Genomic DNA, 13997 nt, shown 5'->3' with positions numbered 1-13997 from the left:
GGTCAAATCTTTATTGTCTTTGGCCCACGTAATAGCTGCTAACTACGGCTTATGAATACAGGCGTTTAGGATTTACGCGTCGAAACGCATCGGAGTAACAAAAGTTTTACAACAACTGTTCGCTAAGTGCTGCTCACTAGTTTAGTTTTATAAAAATGGTTTAAAAATTAATAAATTTGTAAAAAATTGTTCTGTTTGTTTGTTAAAGGTCTTACAAAAAGCGTGAGAACGATATTTTAAAAGTTGTTTAGCTAACATACAAAAGATTTTACATTACGTTCTACACCAATCCCCTTGTCAAGCGGCAAACGGATTCGGATTTACGGATTTGATTTTAGATCACAACGGATCCGAAAAAAAATGAATGGAAGGCTTTAAAACAACAATAGTAGTAGACGTTTGTAAGTGACTCGAGCCTATTGACCATAACACCTTTCAGGTCATTTCTACGGCAATATGGAGCTTCTTTTTACAAGTTTTTCCATTAAGGCCTCGATCATCGTGGAAGGACATAAGATTTTGCAACAAATTGCCCATTCTCGTCCATAGAGGGCATGGGAAGCCTGGTAATCAGCGCCTGCGCAAACATGGCGGAAGTGCTTTTTTGGAAGGACTGTATGCGATATGCGATATACGGGCTTTTCTACAGGAAGCCCATGTAATAACATGCTTTTCCACAGGAAGCCCATGTTATAATAAACACAAGAAATTTATGCACAAGAAATAAATCCAGTCGTAACCAAGCGGAAAGAAACCAGTCATATAGTTTCAGAGTTTAATGATGTGAAACGAGTAGACAGACCGCATTCTCATTAAAGGTGGACTAAAGGGTTACACCTTTATACTCTAATATCGGTATGCAAATTCTTCATACAGTCCTCTATATATTTCCTAAGGTGCTGGTGAGAAGATTTTGTTTAAAAATCAAAAGCTTCTTTATCTAATGATTATTTCCTTTATTGTAAGGAGAAATTTGATGCCAGTCAGTCTGACAGGTAAAAGGATTCAGACAACCAAATGAATCGATAAAGACAAACATTTTATTCAATTAAGACACAGGTGAGTTTGCCCATCCTCTAAGTTCAGAGGGACTGGAAAAGAACTATTAGATAAATTATGATTGGTCAGTGGTTTCCAATAGCAACTATTGAGTAAAGTCAAATATACAAGTCAAAGTCAGGCAACATGAACTCTTCCCAAGCAATGAAAAAAAAATATGAATGGAAGGCTTTAAAACGAACAGGGGAACTTTCAGTAAATAAAAAAAGTTAAGCGTTTAAACCACATATACTCCATTTCCTTGCAAAACTGGTTTTTCAGGAACAACTGGTTTTTCCTTGAGCATTTTAACAATAGCCTCCAAACTCATGGCCATCTTTAAATCACCATCAACTTTCAAAGAGCCTTGCATGTAAGCATCAAAAGCTGTTGTCTGTCCATAAAATATCTGCTGCATATCCTGCACCCTCATGGTGAGCACCACATTGGGGTTATCGCCCGGATTCTCGGTATATATTTTTCCATGTCCACTCCTTAGATCTAAATACCATGTTCCTCCATTTTCACCAACAATGTTGAATTGAAACATGCCACCAATTTCCTGTACAAGTTTCTCACTTAGAACACCACCGACCAGCTTGACAAGCTGCTCAGGAGTAAGCAGATTGGACCCAGGCTCTCCGTTAGAAGACTGTGATGGGTCAGCTGATAAAGCCATGGGGGTAGGGAGAGTGGGTCCACTTCGGGTACTGCTATCTCCAAAGGCTGCAAATGGAAAGGAAAAATGTCCATGTAGACATTTCTACAACATAAAAACGCCACTTATTTAAGAATGATGATAAATTTAGTTTCACTTCATGTTTGAGTACAGAAGAATCTCATTTTCACCAACCAAACTCAACCCATTCATTTGGGCTTGTCTGACATAGGTCTTACAGGCAGTTGCAGACTGCTGATAACCAGTTTTTACTGAAACTCTTGTCTGCTAACACAAACATAGGAGAGCAGACCAAAGGCCATATTACACTACAAGCCCTGAACTACAGACTCAAAGCTCCATTGATCTTCCTCTGACTTACAGAGAACTTTATGGTTCGCTTTGTCATGACTAAGTTTATATGCAACATGTATTGTACATGCTGCTAGGATCAGCAAACATCTAAAGCATTGTATAAATAAACAGATTAGGAAAGAGTGACCACAAATTTTGTGCTTGGTAGTGAAATAGAGAAAAGAGTTTTCTTATTTCTATTTTTCAATCTTGACATGAGTCTGGGACAAGAAAGGAATTTCTAGTAAAAAGCTACTGAAATACTGTAGTCATAAATCATTCATACAAAGGATAGTGACCCAGTTTAGCAAAACACAACTGAAAACATACTGGCCATCCCAGGATCACCAAAAGTCATATTACTAAGCTTCATACTCTGGGATCCTCCACCAAATAAAGCTGAAAGTGCACCAACAACCTCATCTGCTTCCTTTAACACACTGACCTCTGACCTTAAAGGGAAAATCAAAAAGTCAACTACAGATCTGGAACTTCCAGCAGCTTACCACATTGATTATCAACTATTATTAATATTTTGTAAATATCACTCTAAATCATTTAATTGCACTTATTGCATCCATTTTAAAAACACTCATCATCCTTGCAATCTGATTGGCTCTCATTGGTGCAATTTATACACAAATCCCACCATTTAATACTATACATCTGGCTTTTTCCCAGCCCATGAGAAATTAACTAAAACACAACAACCAATCAGATTTTAAGCCTTGTTTAGAGAAACTAACCAAACTGCAGGAAAATGAAAGACAACTTTTACAACTTTTTGCAAACCAACTCAGTACTGAATCAAAAACATGTTTGCATAAACTAAAGTATAGTATCTTGTATATTAGTGATTGAATTTTCAATTTCAAAAAAGATGTCGTAGAGTAGTAATTGAACTTCAAGTTGTGCAGTTTTGGTCTGAAATCATACTTGTCATTTTAAATCATGCCTATGATTTCAGACCAAATTGCACTCCACTCAGTTCAACCACCATTATTAATCATCCTGCAAGCAGATTTGGTTTGCAGTTTACTGGAAAGAAATGAAATTTGCTGATGTGTCCCTTGCAAGGAAGACTTAGCAATTCATAAATAAAAAAGTTCTGATTTAATACATAACAAACAACTTAAAGCTGATGATAAAAAGATAACATACTGCTAGGAAGACTTAGAAGGAAGACTTAGCAATTCATAAATAAAAACGTTCTGATTTAATACATAACAAACAACTTAAAGCTGATGATAAAAAGATAACATACTGCTGATATAACACAGACAAGTTAGGAATGGGGATTTGAGGTATTCAAAATTTACTTACATTTCAAATCTTGTTATATTTACACCCCAAGATGCAGCAGATGCATTGACCATTTCCTGTTCAGTTCAACCATGAAATAAAAGAACAGGAATTATCATTATTGTCATCAGCAAAAACCAGATCATTGGAGTTTCATTAGCTTAGCCATCATGCATTATGAGCCAATTTATATCATTCCCAACAAATATGGTCAGTGTGTGCATCAGCTCAAAATTTAAACAAAGCTAAACCATTTTGATTTATCGATATTTTGGGGCATTCCACTGTTGTTGCATGATTATGAGATGATTATAGTCAATGTGAGCTCATGGAATAATTTTCAATTATTCATGGATTATTACATGGCTGGACATGCAAAGGAAGGGATGGGCCCAGGAATATTCAAATATTTAACAGGGGGTCCCAAATGAACTCTCCACTAACCTACTCACCCCCCCCCCCCTCCCTCCTGTATTACTTACAGTTACACATTCAAACAAACACACAGAATCTCGCTAGACAGCTGAGTGTTAAAACATGATCCTGTCCTTGTAAAGATTTTGGTGTAGAAAAAGTAGGTAAAATTCCCCCAGGTATGAGCAAGGAGGGGAGGGAGGGAGGGAAGGATGACTGGTCTCTGGAGGGGAGGGAGAGTTAGAGCTCCTGAACTCTCCCTCTGGATTTTATGCAACCAAATATATAGGCTTTGGGGAGGGCCAGGTCACCTGTGGAAGAGTGGTACTTCCCCCCTCTAACAAATGACGTACCCGTTATCTTACACAGGTATACCAACAATCTAAAACTGCAGACCAGGCATCCTAAAACACGAGTGTAACCGTGACAAAATAGTTTATACTACACAGATAATTAAATACTTCATGATGTTGTTACCTGGACTTGTTTGTTGATGAACTTTCTATCATGCTGAACTTCAATAAGCTTCCTTGAACCCAAACAGTTTACAAGTGCTGTTTGAGCCAGCATACGCAAGGAGTGGTTTAAATCCTGAACAGATGTTCTGGATAAAACTGCGTCCTTGATGCTGAACTGTACATCAGCTCCAACTGATGCATAGCCACCATCACTGGTGTGAATCTTGAGGGAAAAAAAATACATCAGTTTCGTCAAAACAATCTAGCAAATGCCAATGGCTCAATTTTTAGCATAAAAGCATGACACTGTGCTGCCTAATTTGGAACACAAATCTTTTAGACAACCCTGAATATTGATGCTTGATGCAGGAGTAAGTTTCACAATACTGCATTTGGTTTGCATGTGTTGTAAAGCACCAAGCGCCTTAATGGAGGTTGTGTTCAAGCTCCAGACTGGACCATCACTCAGGGTCTTAAACCCTTTACTCCCTAATATCAGTAGGTATATTCTCCACACTGTTCTCTATACATTTCTTAAGGAGCTGACAAGGAGAAATTAGATGCTGGTCACTCTTAGGGGGTTGAAGGATGAAAATAATGGAGGACAGTGTTGAACCTTGGCTATGAAATTTGCAAATGGTTAGACATTCTAGACTTCTCAGATGAGGTTGATATTTACCATTAGCCCTGTCTCCTGCACCTCCGCTGTACTTGTTTGCTAGAAACTTACAAACTTCTTGCAAAGAGAAGGGAAACTGAGCTCTCTTTGTTGAGGTCTGGCCTTATTATAGTTTTTACAGGCACCCATTTAACTCCCAAGATCTGATTGTTGATTCTCTCCTCTAGTTGCTGCACGTTTTCTTATAAATTAGTTATGAGAATTTGGTGTTAGATTGGAATAATAACTTAAACCTTGTAAGTTTGAGTACTCTCATTACCTGTTTGCAGGAGAATGTATGGATATTATGGGAAGAAGTTTCATGTTAGTTACTTCCAGGAGTTAGAGAGTTACACCAGCTTTAAAGCTGAACTGGGCCAGCCTGTCTAGAAGTCGCAAATAAATTAATTAATTAATAAAGGAAATACCTGTTGGGGTGGAACACTGAATGCCCGAGCTCTTGTGTCCACCCTTGTCCACACATCAATACAAGGATTAATGAACACTACTCCTGTAGAAAATGAGACACCATAATTACTACATTAAAGCTTTTACCCCATAAGCTAAATATCTGATTTTTCCTTCAACAAAAAACTTGGATGATGCATTTGAAGATAAGTTTTGCCCCAAGGGGGCAGACATTTGAACAAACTCATCTTCAAAAGTTCAAATTCTTGTTGTTGAAACCATTCTGTAAATAAAGAAAACAGGGTGCATATTTTGTTGCAATAGTCCATTTTACAGTTGTGTTTGGTTGCCAAGCCTTTGAAAAGGAATGAGGCTAAGGGTGATCTTGTTATGATACAAACCTTGCTGCTTTTCAAATGCAAATCACTTTGTTATCATGCTAACTAGATACTGGTCTCTATCACAACAAGGTCACCTTCAGCCTCACTCAAAATCAAAGGCTTGGCAACTAAGTACTTAACTATAAAATGGCCTATTATCATGATCAATTGTATCCAAATAGGCAACCAGTTTCTACTAGAATTTAACAAGTTTATTTAATTAAACCATCAAAAACTTAATATCAATAATTTTGAAAAATTTTCCACCAAACTAAGTAGCATCTTTTGAGTTCTTTGGAATTGAGTTTTCTTTTAACATGCTGATCATTTTCTTAATAACATTGACAAAACACAATGCAGTCATTTTGAACTTAAGTGCTCCTCCTGTAACCTTTTTGCATGAGGTGGTTAATTAACCCTTTAACTCCCATGAGTGACCAAGACAGAATTTCTCCCTACAATATCAACCAGACGAGTGATGAGAATAAAGAAAAATATCAATTTGAGAATAATTAATTGATCCAATACTAAATTCTCTAAACTAACATTATGAGAATTGTATGGTTGACAGTAAGGAGAATTACAAATTTGATCTAAGAGTTAAAGGGTTAAGGCAAGATATGATGCAATCCTCCACCATTCAGCGTGCAACAATTTCCATAATCACCCAAGAATTTATGCTAAGTATATCTTAAATAGCTTTAAATAAATAACTACATTCAACAAGTAAAAAAGAAAAATGTTAAGTCTTTATACAGGCTCAAGTGGCCCATGGGGCCAGCGCTTAACTCTGGTTTCCTTTAGCTTGAAGCGGCTAGGAGTATTGCTACTCCCCCCCTGGATGGGATGCTAGTCCATTGCAGGGTTACCCCCAGCATATTTGCTAATACCCATTTGTACATCTGAGTGAAGAGAAACACTGTGAAGGTAAAGTGTCTTGCCTAATTAAGAACACAACACAATGACTGCAGCCAGGGCTCAAACTCAGACCACTCTATCCAGAGTCAAGCGCACTAACCATGAGGCCACCACATCTCCACACATTTAACAAGAAAAACAACTTAATAACGATAAAAAAACACACTAACCTGGTCCTTTCGGGGGCAACAGCTTCCCAAGTCTGAAGACAACTGCTCTTTCATAGTCCCTGATTACCTACAAGAAAAGCCCTTAATTTTAATTTAAAGCACATAAAATGTGCTTTAATAAAAGTTATTGCCTTCTTCAGGGGTATTTGACATAACCAGTGTTAGGTTTATACAGCTAGTCTAGTACCAGATAAGGCAGGACATTTAGCAAGCTTTACTGAACTTTTAGAAAGATCCCTGCAACAGCATTTCTATTTGGTTAATACAGATGGTTACATGATTCTACATCAATGGTAACAGGGACTGGAAACTAAATAAAAATTCTAAGTTTTATCTTTAATGACAGAAATCATAAACACCCTCCTGTAAATTATACAGTAGATTTTGGATATATAATATAATTTTAGCAGCTTTTACTTCCTCTTTAGCGACATACAGTTACACAATGAATAATGCCATCAACGACAAAACTGTTTATATATAAACACAGTTCTGAGCATGCTCAATTACCTACTGTGCAGAGCGTTGTACCACAAATATGAGCATTTGTTATTCATGTCATATAAAAATTTTAATGCAAACATTCCTGAACGGCTTCCCTTCGCTGAAGGATAAGCGCATTTAAATCTATTCTAACAACCGAAAGGTTGCAGTGTTGGGTTGCCATATTGCGGCATGACCTTTGAAAGGCAGTCTCCTCGCATTTTTTTTCACTTCCTTTCCCACACGGAATATAAGCATTGACTTTTTCTTAGAATAATGCACTGTATGTTTTCCAGTGACAATTAACGTTTGCAATTCTTACTGCACACTTACATCAAACATGCACAATTATATGACTGACTACGAGCTAAATCCAAAATTACGAGATCAAATCAGAAGCGATTTATGGAAGAAGTTTAAATCTGGCTTGCTGAACAACTGAATTGAGGTACATTTAGGAACAATCGATCCATTAACCACCAGATAGAGAATAAAAATATGTAAATTTGAGCTTACCTTCAGACAAAAAAATACAGAAATCGGAAAGGTTAAAAGAAGTAGAAGAGCGGAAGATAACGAGATGAAACACTCCAAGATACTCCACTCTGATGGTCTGGATCTATCACCTGAAAAATAAAGCAGAATTTATTAAAGAAAAAAACAGTGAATCAGAAAGATCGATTTGGTTCAAGAACGACCGCCACAGCAGAGATGATTTCACCTGTTCTGTCTCCTCCGTCGTAATAAATTGCGACCTGATGCTCTGGCAAGCGGTTGTAAGTAAATGCTTTCGCCATGGAAGCCTTTGCGGGATCTTAGTCGTTACTTTTCCATGGTAAACGAAACATTAACAAAATTATTCACTCCTATCGAACGAACCTCTAATTCGTTCTATTTACTTTCGCTTTACTTGTTCCTAGGCTTTCTCGGTTTTAAAAATGGCTGTGGGTTGATGCTGTTGCAGTGCGATTTATAAGCACCAATATAGCTTAACACAGTGAATGAATCAAACAGCACGACTGATACAACTCCCTTCAGTTGAAATTCTAACGGTGTCACTTGCTACATGTGTCAAAGATTTTTGATCTGATCCGGGTTTGTAGTTGCCCCGCAGCGGAGTGTGTCACTGATGTTTTTTACCACCTTCTGACGTCATCTGTGATCTAAATTTGAACGAACGGAAGGCAACATGGGATCTATTCGTTTCATGTGACAAAAAGTCACAGTTTTGTTAGTGGTGACATCGTCTAGGCGTCTGTTCTCCAATAAATCATAAGAGCCGATCAAAATGTGTGTATAATTCAGCTTATTATATTAACTCTTACAGGATACAGGTTTGTATCTTCGAAGCTGGATTACTGTAATTCCCTTTTGTATGGCCTACCAGCCTACGCTATAAAAAGGCTACAACACGTCCAGAATGCCGCGGCGCGCCTCGTCACACTTACAAAAAAGCATGATCACATTACGCCTGTTCTTTTCAATCTTCATTGGCTTCCCGTTAACCAACGTATTATTTTTAAGATTTTACTTATAACCTACAAGGCACTTAACAACCTGGCACCGTCGTACATTTGTGATCTGCTTACATCTTACACCCCATCGCGTCAACTACGCTCATCATTCAAGCACCTTCTGGTTTCTCCATCCTATAACTTGAAAACATATGGCGCAAGATCCTTCTCTGTAGCAGCACCATCATTATGGAATGCTTTGCCAAGTGAAATTAGAAATGCTCAGTCTGTGTCTGTTTTTAAACGTAGATTAAAAACTTTACTCTTTAGAAAAGCCTTTTATAATTAATATTAGCTGTCTTAAGTGTTAATGTTTAAGTTTTTATTATTTACAATTAATATTAGCTGTCTTAAGTGTTAATTTTCAAGTTTTTTTTTTTTTTTTTTTTTTTTTCTTTTTTCTTGTAGGCGCCTTTGAACAGTAGGATACTGGCGCGGTATAAATCTTTTATTATTATTATTATTATTACAGAGACAAGAATTCAAGAAGGGTTTAAGCGTTTTAGTAGAGGCAGATTACTGGTGGTATATACCGCTGTCTGTAAGACCTTTTATCATATGACCCGTTCGGCCCCGCGCGCGCAATCTTATAAAAACCATAGCGAAAGCTAAAGTGTGTCAGGCCAGACGGGTTAACGTGAGCCGATCCGGAAAAAGCCGTTCGGCCCTGCGCTCACACGGCTTTGTCGCAAAAACTTGAAAGAAAAAAGAGTAGAAAAAAGAAAAGGCGCGCTTTTAGTGAGTTTCTTGTTCTGACTCGAAAATATAGAGACTATTCTGCAACTTTCTTTTCTTTCAGTTTCCCCGCGTGCGCCTGTCCATTTCGTTCTATTTAGGTTGAAACAGAATTTTCGAAGTTATCAGTTTTTGGTAGTTATATGATGCTGCGCTAAGTCGTACGTCGACGTCATGATCTCGAGCCAAATATTTTCCCGGCCGGCCTGACCAAACTCAGTCAATAAGTCCATACTTTGCCTCCACTGCTCGCGTTGCCAACCAAGCCGCTGTAACGTTTATTTAACACCAAGATGCTTCCAAGAGCTCTCGTGTCCGTATTTCGCTTTACGGTAAACCCGTCTTTATACCATCGGCTGTTGGTTATGGAAATATAATGGTATTGGGTGGTGGCGTGTAATTGGCTGACACTAAAAAAAATGCGAAAAAAAAAAAACTCAAACAACACATGTGCTCTCAAAATAACTTTTAATGCCACTTACGACAAGACATGCTCTGATGAAGGGCTAACGCTCGAAACGTCATATTTAATACTCTTTTGGCTATAGCAAATTACCTTGCCTCCCACAACAGTTTATAACACATTTAGTTGTTTATTTTCACGTTACCGGCCATTAACTACAATTCCCCTTTAACCCTCTGTCGCCCAAGAGTGACTAACATTGAAGTTCTCCCTAAAATATCACCCCTGAATCACACACTAAAGTCACGAGAAGAAAGGAAATGATCACCAACTTAACAAGCTCCTAATTGTTAAACAAGTTCTCCTTGGCAGAAAAATAGAGAGAATGGTGGAATAGGATAGGAGAATATGGATGCTGATGTTCAGGTGTGGTGGGTTGATAATGTGGAATGTTCAGTTTATATGCAGTATAGTTGTACAGATCTTTGATTTCTTGGTCTATATCCCCTGTTTCATATGTTGCAATACGATTGCGCGCTTCAATCGTCACTGGCATCGTGGTTTCATAATATATGTTGTCTCTGTACACGTGATGTTGAGACAAATTGCCATTGGTCAGCCAAATGCATGCGAACAGAGCCAAGTTACTGACTCCAACGATCTCAAATACGTTTGCAGAATACTTGATATTCACATCCTTTCCAGCGTAATGAGGCTCATAATAACCTACTCCGCTTTTTGGTCCACCAAGCCTTGTTCGCTGTACGATGTGGTTTCCGTAGACCGTAACGTTCTTGAGACCATCATGAAGACAGGCCTTGGCTTTTCTGTACGTAAACAATAAAATACTTGTGTCGTCTAAATAATTACGAACAACCCGAAGATTTTTTCCATTTCGAGCTTTGATGCCACCTGATGGATTCGAAGGCCAACCACTCACGTAGTTAATATTTACTTCCAGGGTATCAAAACCTTTGAAGTACATGGCATGATCTCTGTGCTGACTGGTATTGGGACTTCCGTTCAAAATGTTTTTGGCTATTTTCATTCTTTTATCGCACTGGCTATAAAGACAACTTTTAAAGAAGCCTTGGTCAGATTCAAGATTGTAATGAGTCTTAAAAAATTGTAATTTCTCTTTTTGATCTCGCCAATGGTTTACTGGCTCAATTTGAGAGGACAACCAGTCTAAACTATTTAAATCGAGGCCACATACATTGCCAGTTACCTCAACGCCCAGAGTGCTGGCATGTCTTGAAGCAACTCCATATGCACCTGAATCGCGTAAAAAGACGTTTTTGTAAACACCACTGTTCTCAAGATTCATCATAACTAGTTGTCTCCTCTTCCCGTCGCCTGGAATTGCACTTCCCGATGAAAAGAATACACAGCTCTCTATTGTAATGTTACTTGTAGATGACAGCCCTTTGATTGCGCCATCAAATTCTACACGAATTCCGTCAAAATACAGATAGTTCAGGGAAACATGCTTTACTGGTTTAGCGTTGTGTATCTTTTTGGCGTAGGGAGTCAACGCCTTGATAACCGCAATACCGCTCTGGGTTCCATGAAGTTTCACTGAGCCACGGATAGCAATATTACGGCTGACCAGGTACTCACCACGAGGAAAGAAAACCTTGTTGTAGTCTGAACCTGCAACTCGGTTGACGATCGCCTGAATGACAGATGTGTCGTCAACTTGTCCATCTCCAACAGCAGCAGTCAAGAAACCTTCAGGTTGCTTTACGTTAGTCATTCCCGCAGGTACATCGTCAAACCCTTTCAGGAAGTTCTGAGCTGAAGTAAAATGAGAAGAGAAGTCGTTAATAACGGTTCTTCGAATTTAATTTACCGTATAGTTGCCGCGTGGCTAGATCTTGTCAGTTATTGACCAATTTCTATTTTGGTTCATTGTCAGTGGTATGGTCGCCCAGAAATGACCAAGAAATAATAAGAGACAGTTGCTGTCTTAAAATGAGTGAAAATAAGTTGAAATATCTGTATAGATCCGCAAACGGAAACAAAAAGTTGGGAAATTAAAGGAAACTTAAAGATTTTCGACCACAAAGATTACGGTTATTCTGTTCTATTACGTACCATTTTGTTTTGAGTTTTTAAAGCACTGTTGCTATCTAGAGTATGAGGTTACTTGAACTAATATCGCTATGCCGAGTTGCTTTGCTCCTATGTTCTCATAGAAATACAACGATCGACGCTCATCGCTCTGACGAGGGGCTAACGCTCGAAACGCCAACCTTTAAATTCTTGACGGTGGCCAATCTACGTTTTCAACTCAGTTGATAACACTAAATTACCCAATAACCTCCGGTAGTTACGGCTGGCTTTTTTCACTCTTGACTCCTTGGAAAGGTTCGCGCACCGACCATTCTCGCATTGTATATATGGTTGGGCTAAGATCTCAAGCAATTTTAGAATTTTCTTCCAAGCTCCTAATTATAAAATTTGGAATTATTTTCCTCTTTCAGTCACTCGCTCGTCAAATTTTCTTAGCTTTAAGGCGAAAATGCGAGAGTTTTTACTTAATGATCATTGAAATGGTCAAGCTTCACATTTGCAGTACTTATTCTTTTTCAATTATATCAATACAATGTTGTCAATAAAGTGGCCTTTCCCATAGGCCCGGTGGCTTCCTGAGTTTTTTAAACTGAGTGAAGAGTGTGTCTGAGCAAACGCTATTTCAATTTGTTTGTAAGAAATCAATTTGGAAGATTTAATAAATGTATTTCTCTCTGAGAAAATGTAACAATTTCCCTATTGTGATCTTCGCAGTGATGTGCACTACTTAGGCAGTAGTGAAAATAAGGCCTGAAAAAAATTCAGGCCTGTACGGGATTTGAACCCATGACCTCTGCGATACCGGTGCAGCGCTCTACCAACTGAGCTAACAAGCCAACTGGGAGCTGGTCATGATGGTGGTTCTAAATAAACCCGTGAAGTGATGAATAGACGGTTAAGAATATATGAAGGTCATATATTTGAACTGCGGATAAAGACATGAATGAAAGTGATCTTCGCAGTGATGTGCACTACTTAGGCAGTAGTGAAAATAAGGCCTGAAAAAAATTCAGGCCTGTACGGGATTTGAACCCATGACCTCTGCGATACCGGTGCAGCGCTCTACCAACTGAGCTAACAAGCCAACTGGGAGCTGGTCATGATGGTGGTTCATGTCTTTATCCGCAGTTCAAATATATGACCTTCATATATTCTTAACCGTCAATTTCCCTATTGTTTCTGATAGCAAATCTGCAGCGTTACTTCAATTTTACCAACCAGGCACAAATACGTCACTTTGTACAACCAGATTACAATGATCTTCTTCTTATTATTTTAGTAACTTTGTGAAAATTATTTCCTTTTTGACCTTACCTGATTCCTTTATTTCCACGCTTTTTCGCGCTCCATTGTGATGAACGGGCGTTCTTTGTCCCAAGTTTAGCTTAACGGAAGACTTTCTGGCAGAGTTGCTACCCATCCGACGATCAAAAAAAAATCAAGATTGTGTCAGGATCATTCTTTTTTTTCGGGTCATTTTCAATCAAGTTTTTTCTTTCAACACTCACCTGAGAGCCAGGACGATGCTGACAAATAACAGAACTATCTCTCTGATCATGTCAAAACGCTTTCAAAAACTTTCCAAGTCCAGTGAAAAGGACTGAGTTATACAAGGGTCTTGGTTGGGGTTAACCGTCAGCTAAAGAACAACAAATAAAATGCAGCTGTTTGGCAGAACAATTGATAAATTTTAACCTTTAGCCTTTAACCTCATCGCACTTATTTAGAAATTAGTTTCCGGTGCGGTTTTTTAATAAGAGTGGAAATTACCAACTCAATGCATATGCCGATACCGATTTGGTTTAAAATACAACCTGACCTTTTACAGAGGTACTTCTCACCTTAGCTCACTCGACCTGATGCAAATTTTTCAATATTTCTTCCTGAAATTTCCAGAATTTAGTACAATAACCAAGCGTGTTTTTGCTACTATATTTTTAAAGCTAATAACACTTTTATTGTAGCTAACTATGGTTTCACAACTTGTAAGATGTTATTTCGGTCGTGTGAATTGAATACTAACTAGTT

The 13997-nt window shown here is 38.2% G+C and overlaps 2 protein-coding genes across 3 annotated transcripts; both read right to left on the bottom strand.

The window, feature by feature from the left end:
* Positions 1 to 1022: 1022 nt before the first annotated feature.
* On the bottom strand, positions 1023 to 8400 carry LOC113669821 (stomatin-like protein 1). The gene is made up of 8 exons (XM_089199073.1): positions 7963 to 8400; positions 7758 to 7867; positions 6759 to 6825; positions 5311 to 5393; positions 4244 to 4447; positions 3374 to 3429; positions 2372 to 2502; positions 1023 to 1767 (listed from the first exon to the last, which is right to left on the bottom strand). The coding sequence occupies exons 1-8, from the start codon at positions 8036 to 8038 to the stop codon at positions 1277 to 1279; spliced, it is 1218 nt and encodes a 405-aa protein (XP_089055199.1). The 5' UTR covers positions 8039 to 8400; the 3' UTR covers positions 1023 to 1276.
* A 271-nt stretch (positions 8401 to 8671) lies between these two features.
* LOC113669818 (uncharacterized) lies at positions 8672 to 13757 on the bottom strand. Of its 2 annotated transcripts, XM_089199050.1 has the most exons (3): positions 13478 to 13757; positions 13284 to 13381; positions 8672 to 11690 (listed from the first exon to the last, which is right to left on the bottom strand). In XM_089199050.1, exons 1-3 carry the CDS (start codon positions 13525 to 13527, stop codon positions 10237 to 10239), a joined length of 1602 nt encoding a protein of 533 aa, XP_089055176.1. In that variant the 5' UTR covers positions 13528 to 13757; the 3' UTR covers positions 8672 to 10236. The 2 variants fall into 2 exon arrangements, with proteins under 2 accessions (XP_089055176.1, XP_089055181.1); XM_089199055.1 differs by having other exon boundaries at positions 8672 to 11685; positions 13284 to 13757.
* Between the last annotated feature and the right edge of the window lie 240 nt (positions 13758 to 13997).

The sequence above is a fragment of the Pocillopora damicornis genome, chromosome 1 (genome assembly GCF_964200805.1).
Source record: "Pocillopora damicornis chromosome 1, jaPocDami1.2, whole genome shotgun sequence".
Taxonomy (NCBI): Eukaryota; Metazoa; Cnidaria; class Anthozoa; order Scleractinia; family Pocilloporidae; genus Pocillopora; species Pocillopora damicornis.
Note: the sequence above shows the minus strand (reverse complement) of the source record. Positions and strands in the feature narration are given on the sequence as shown.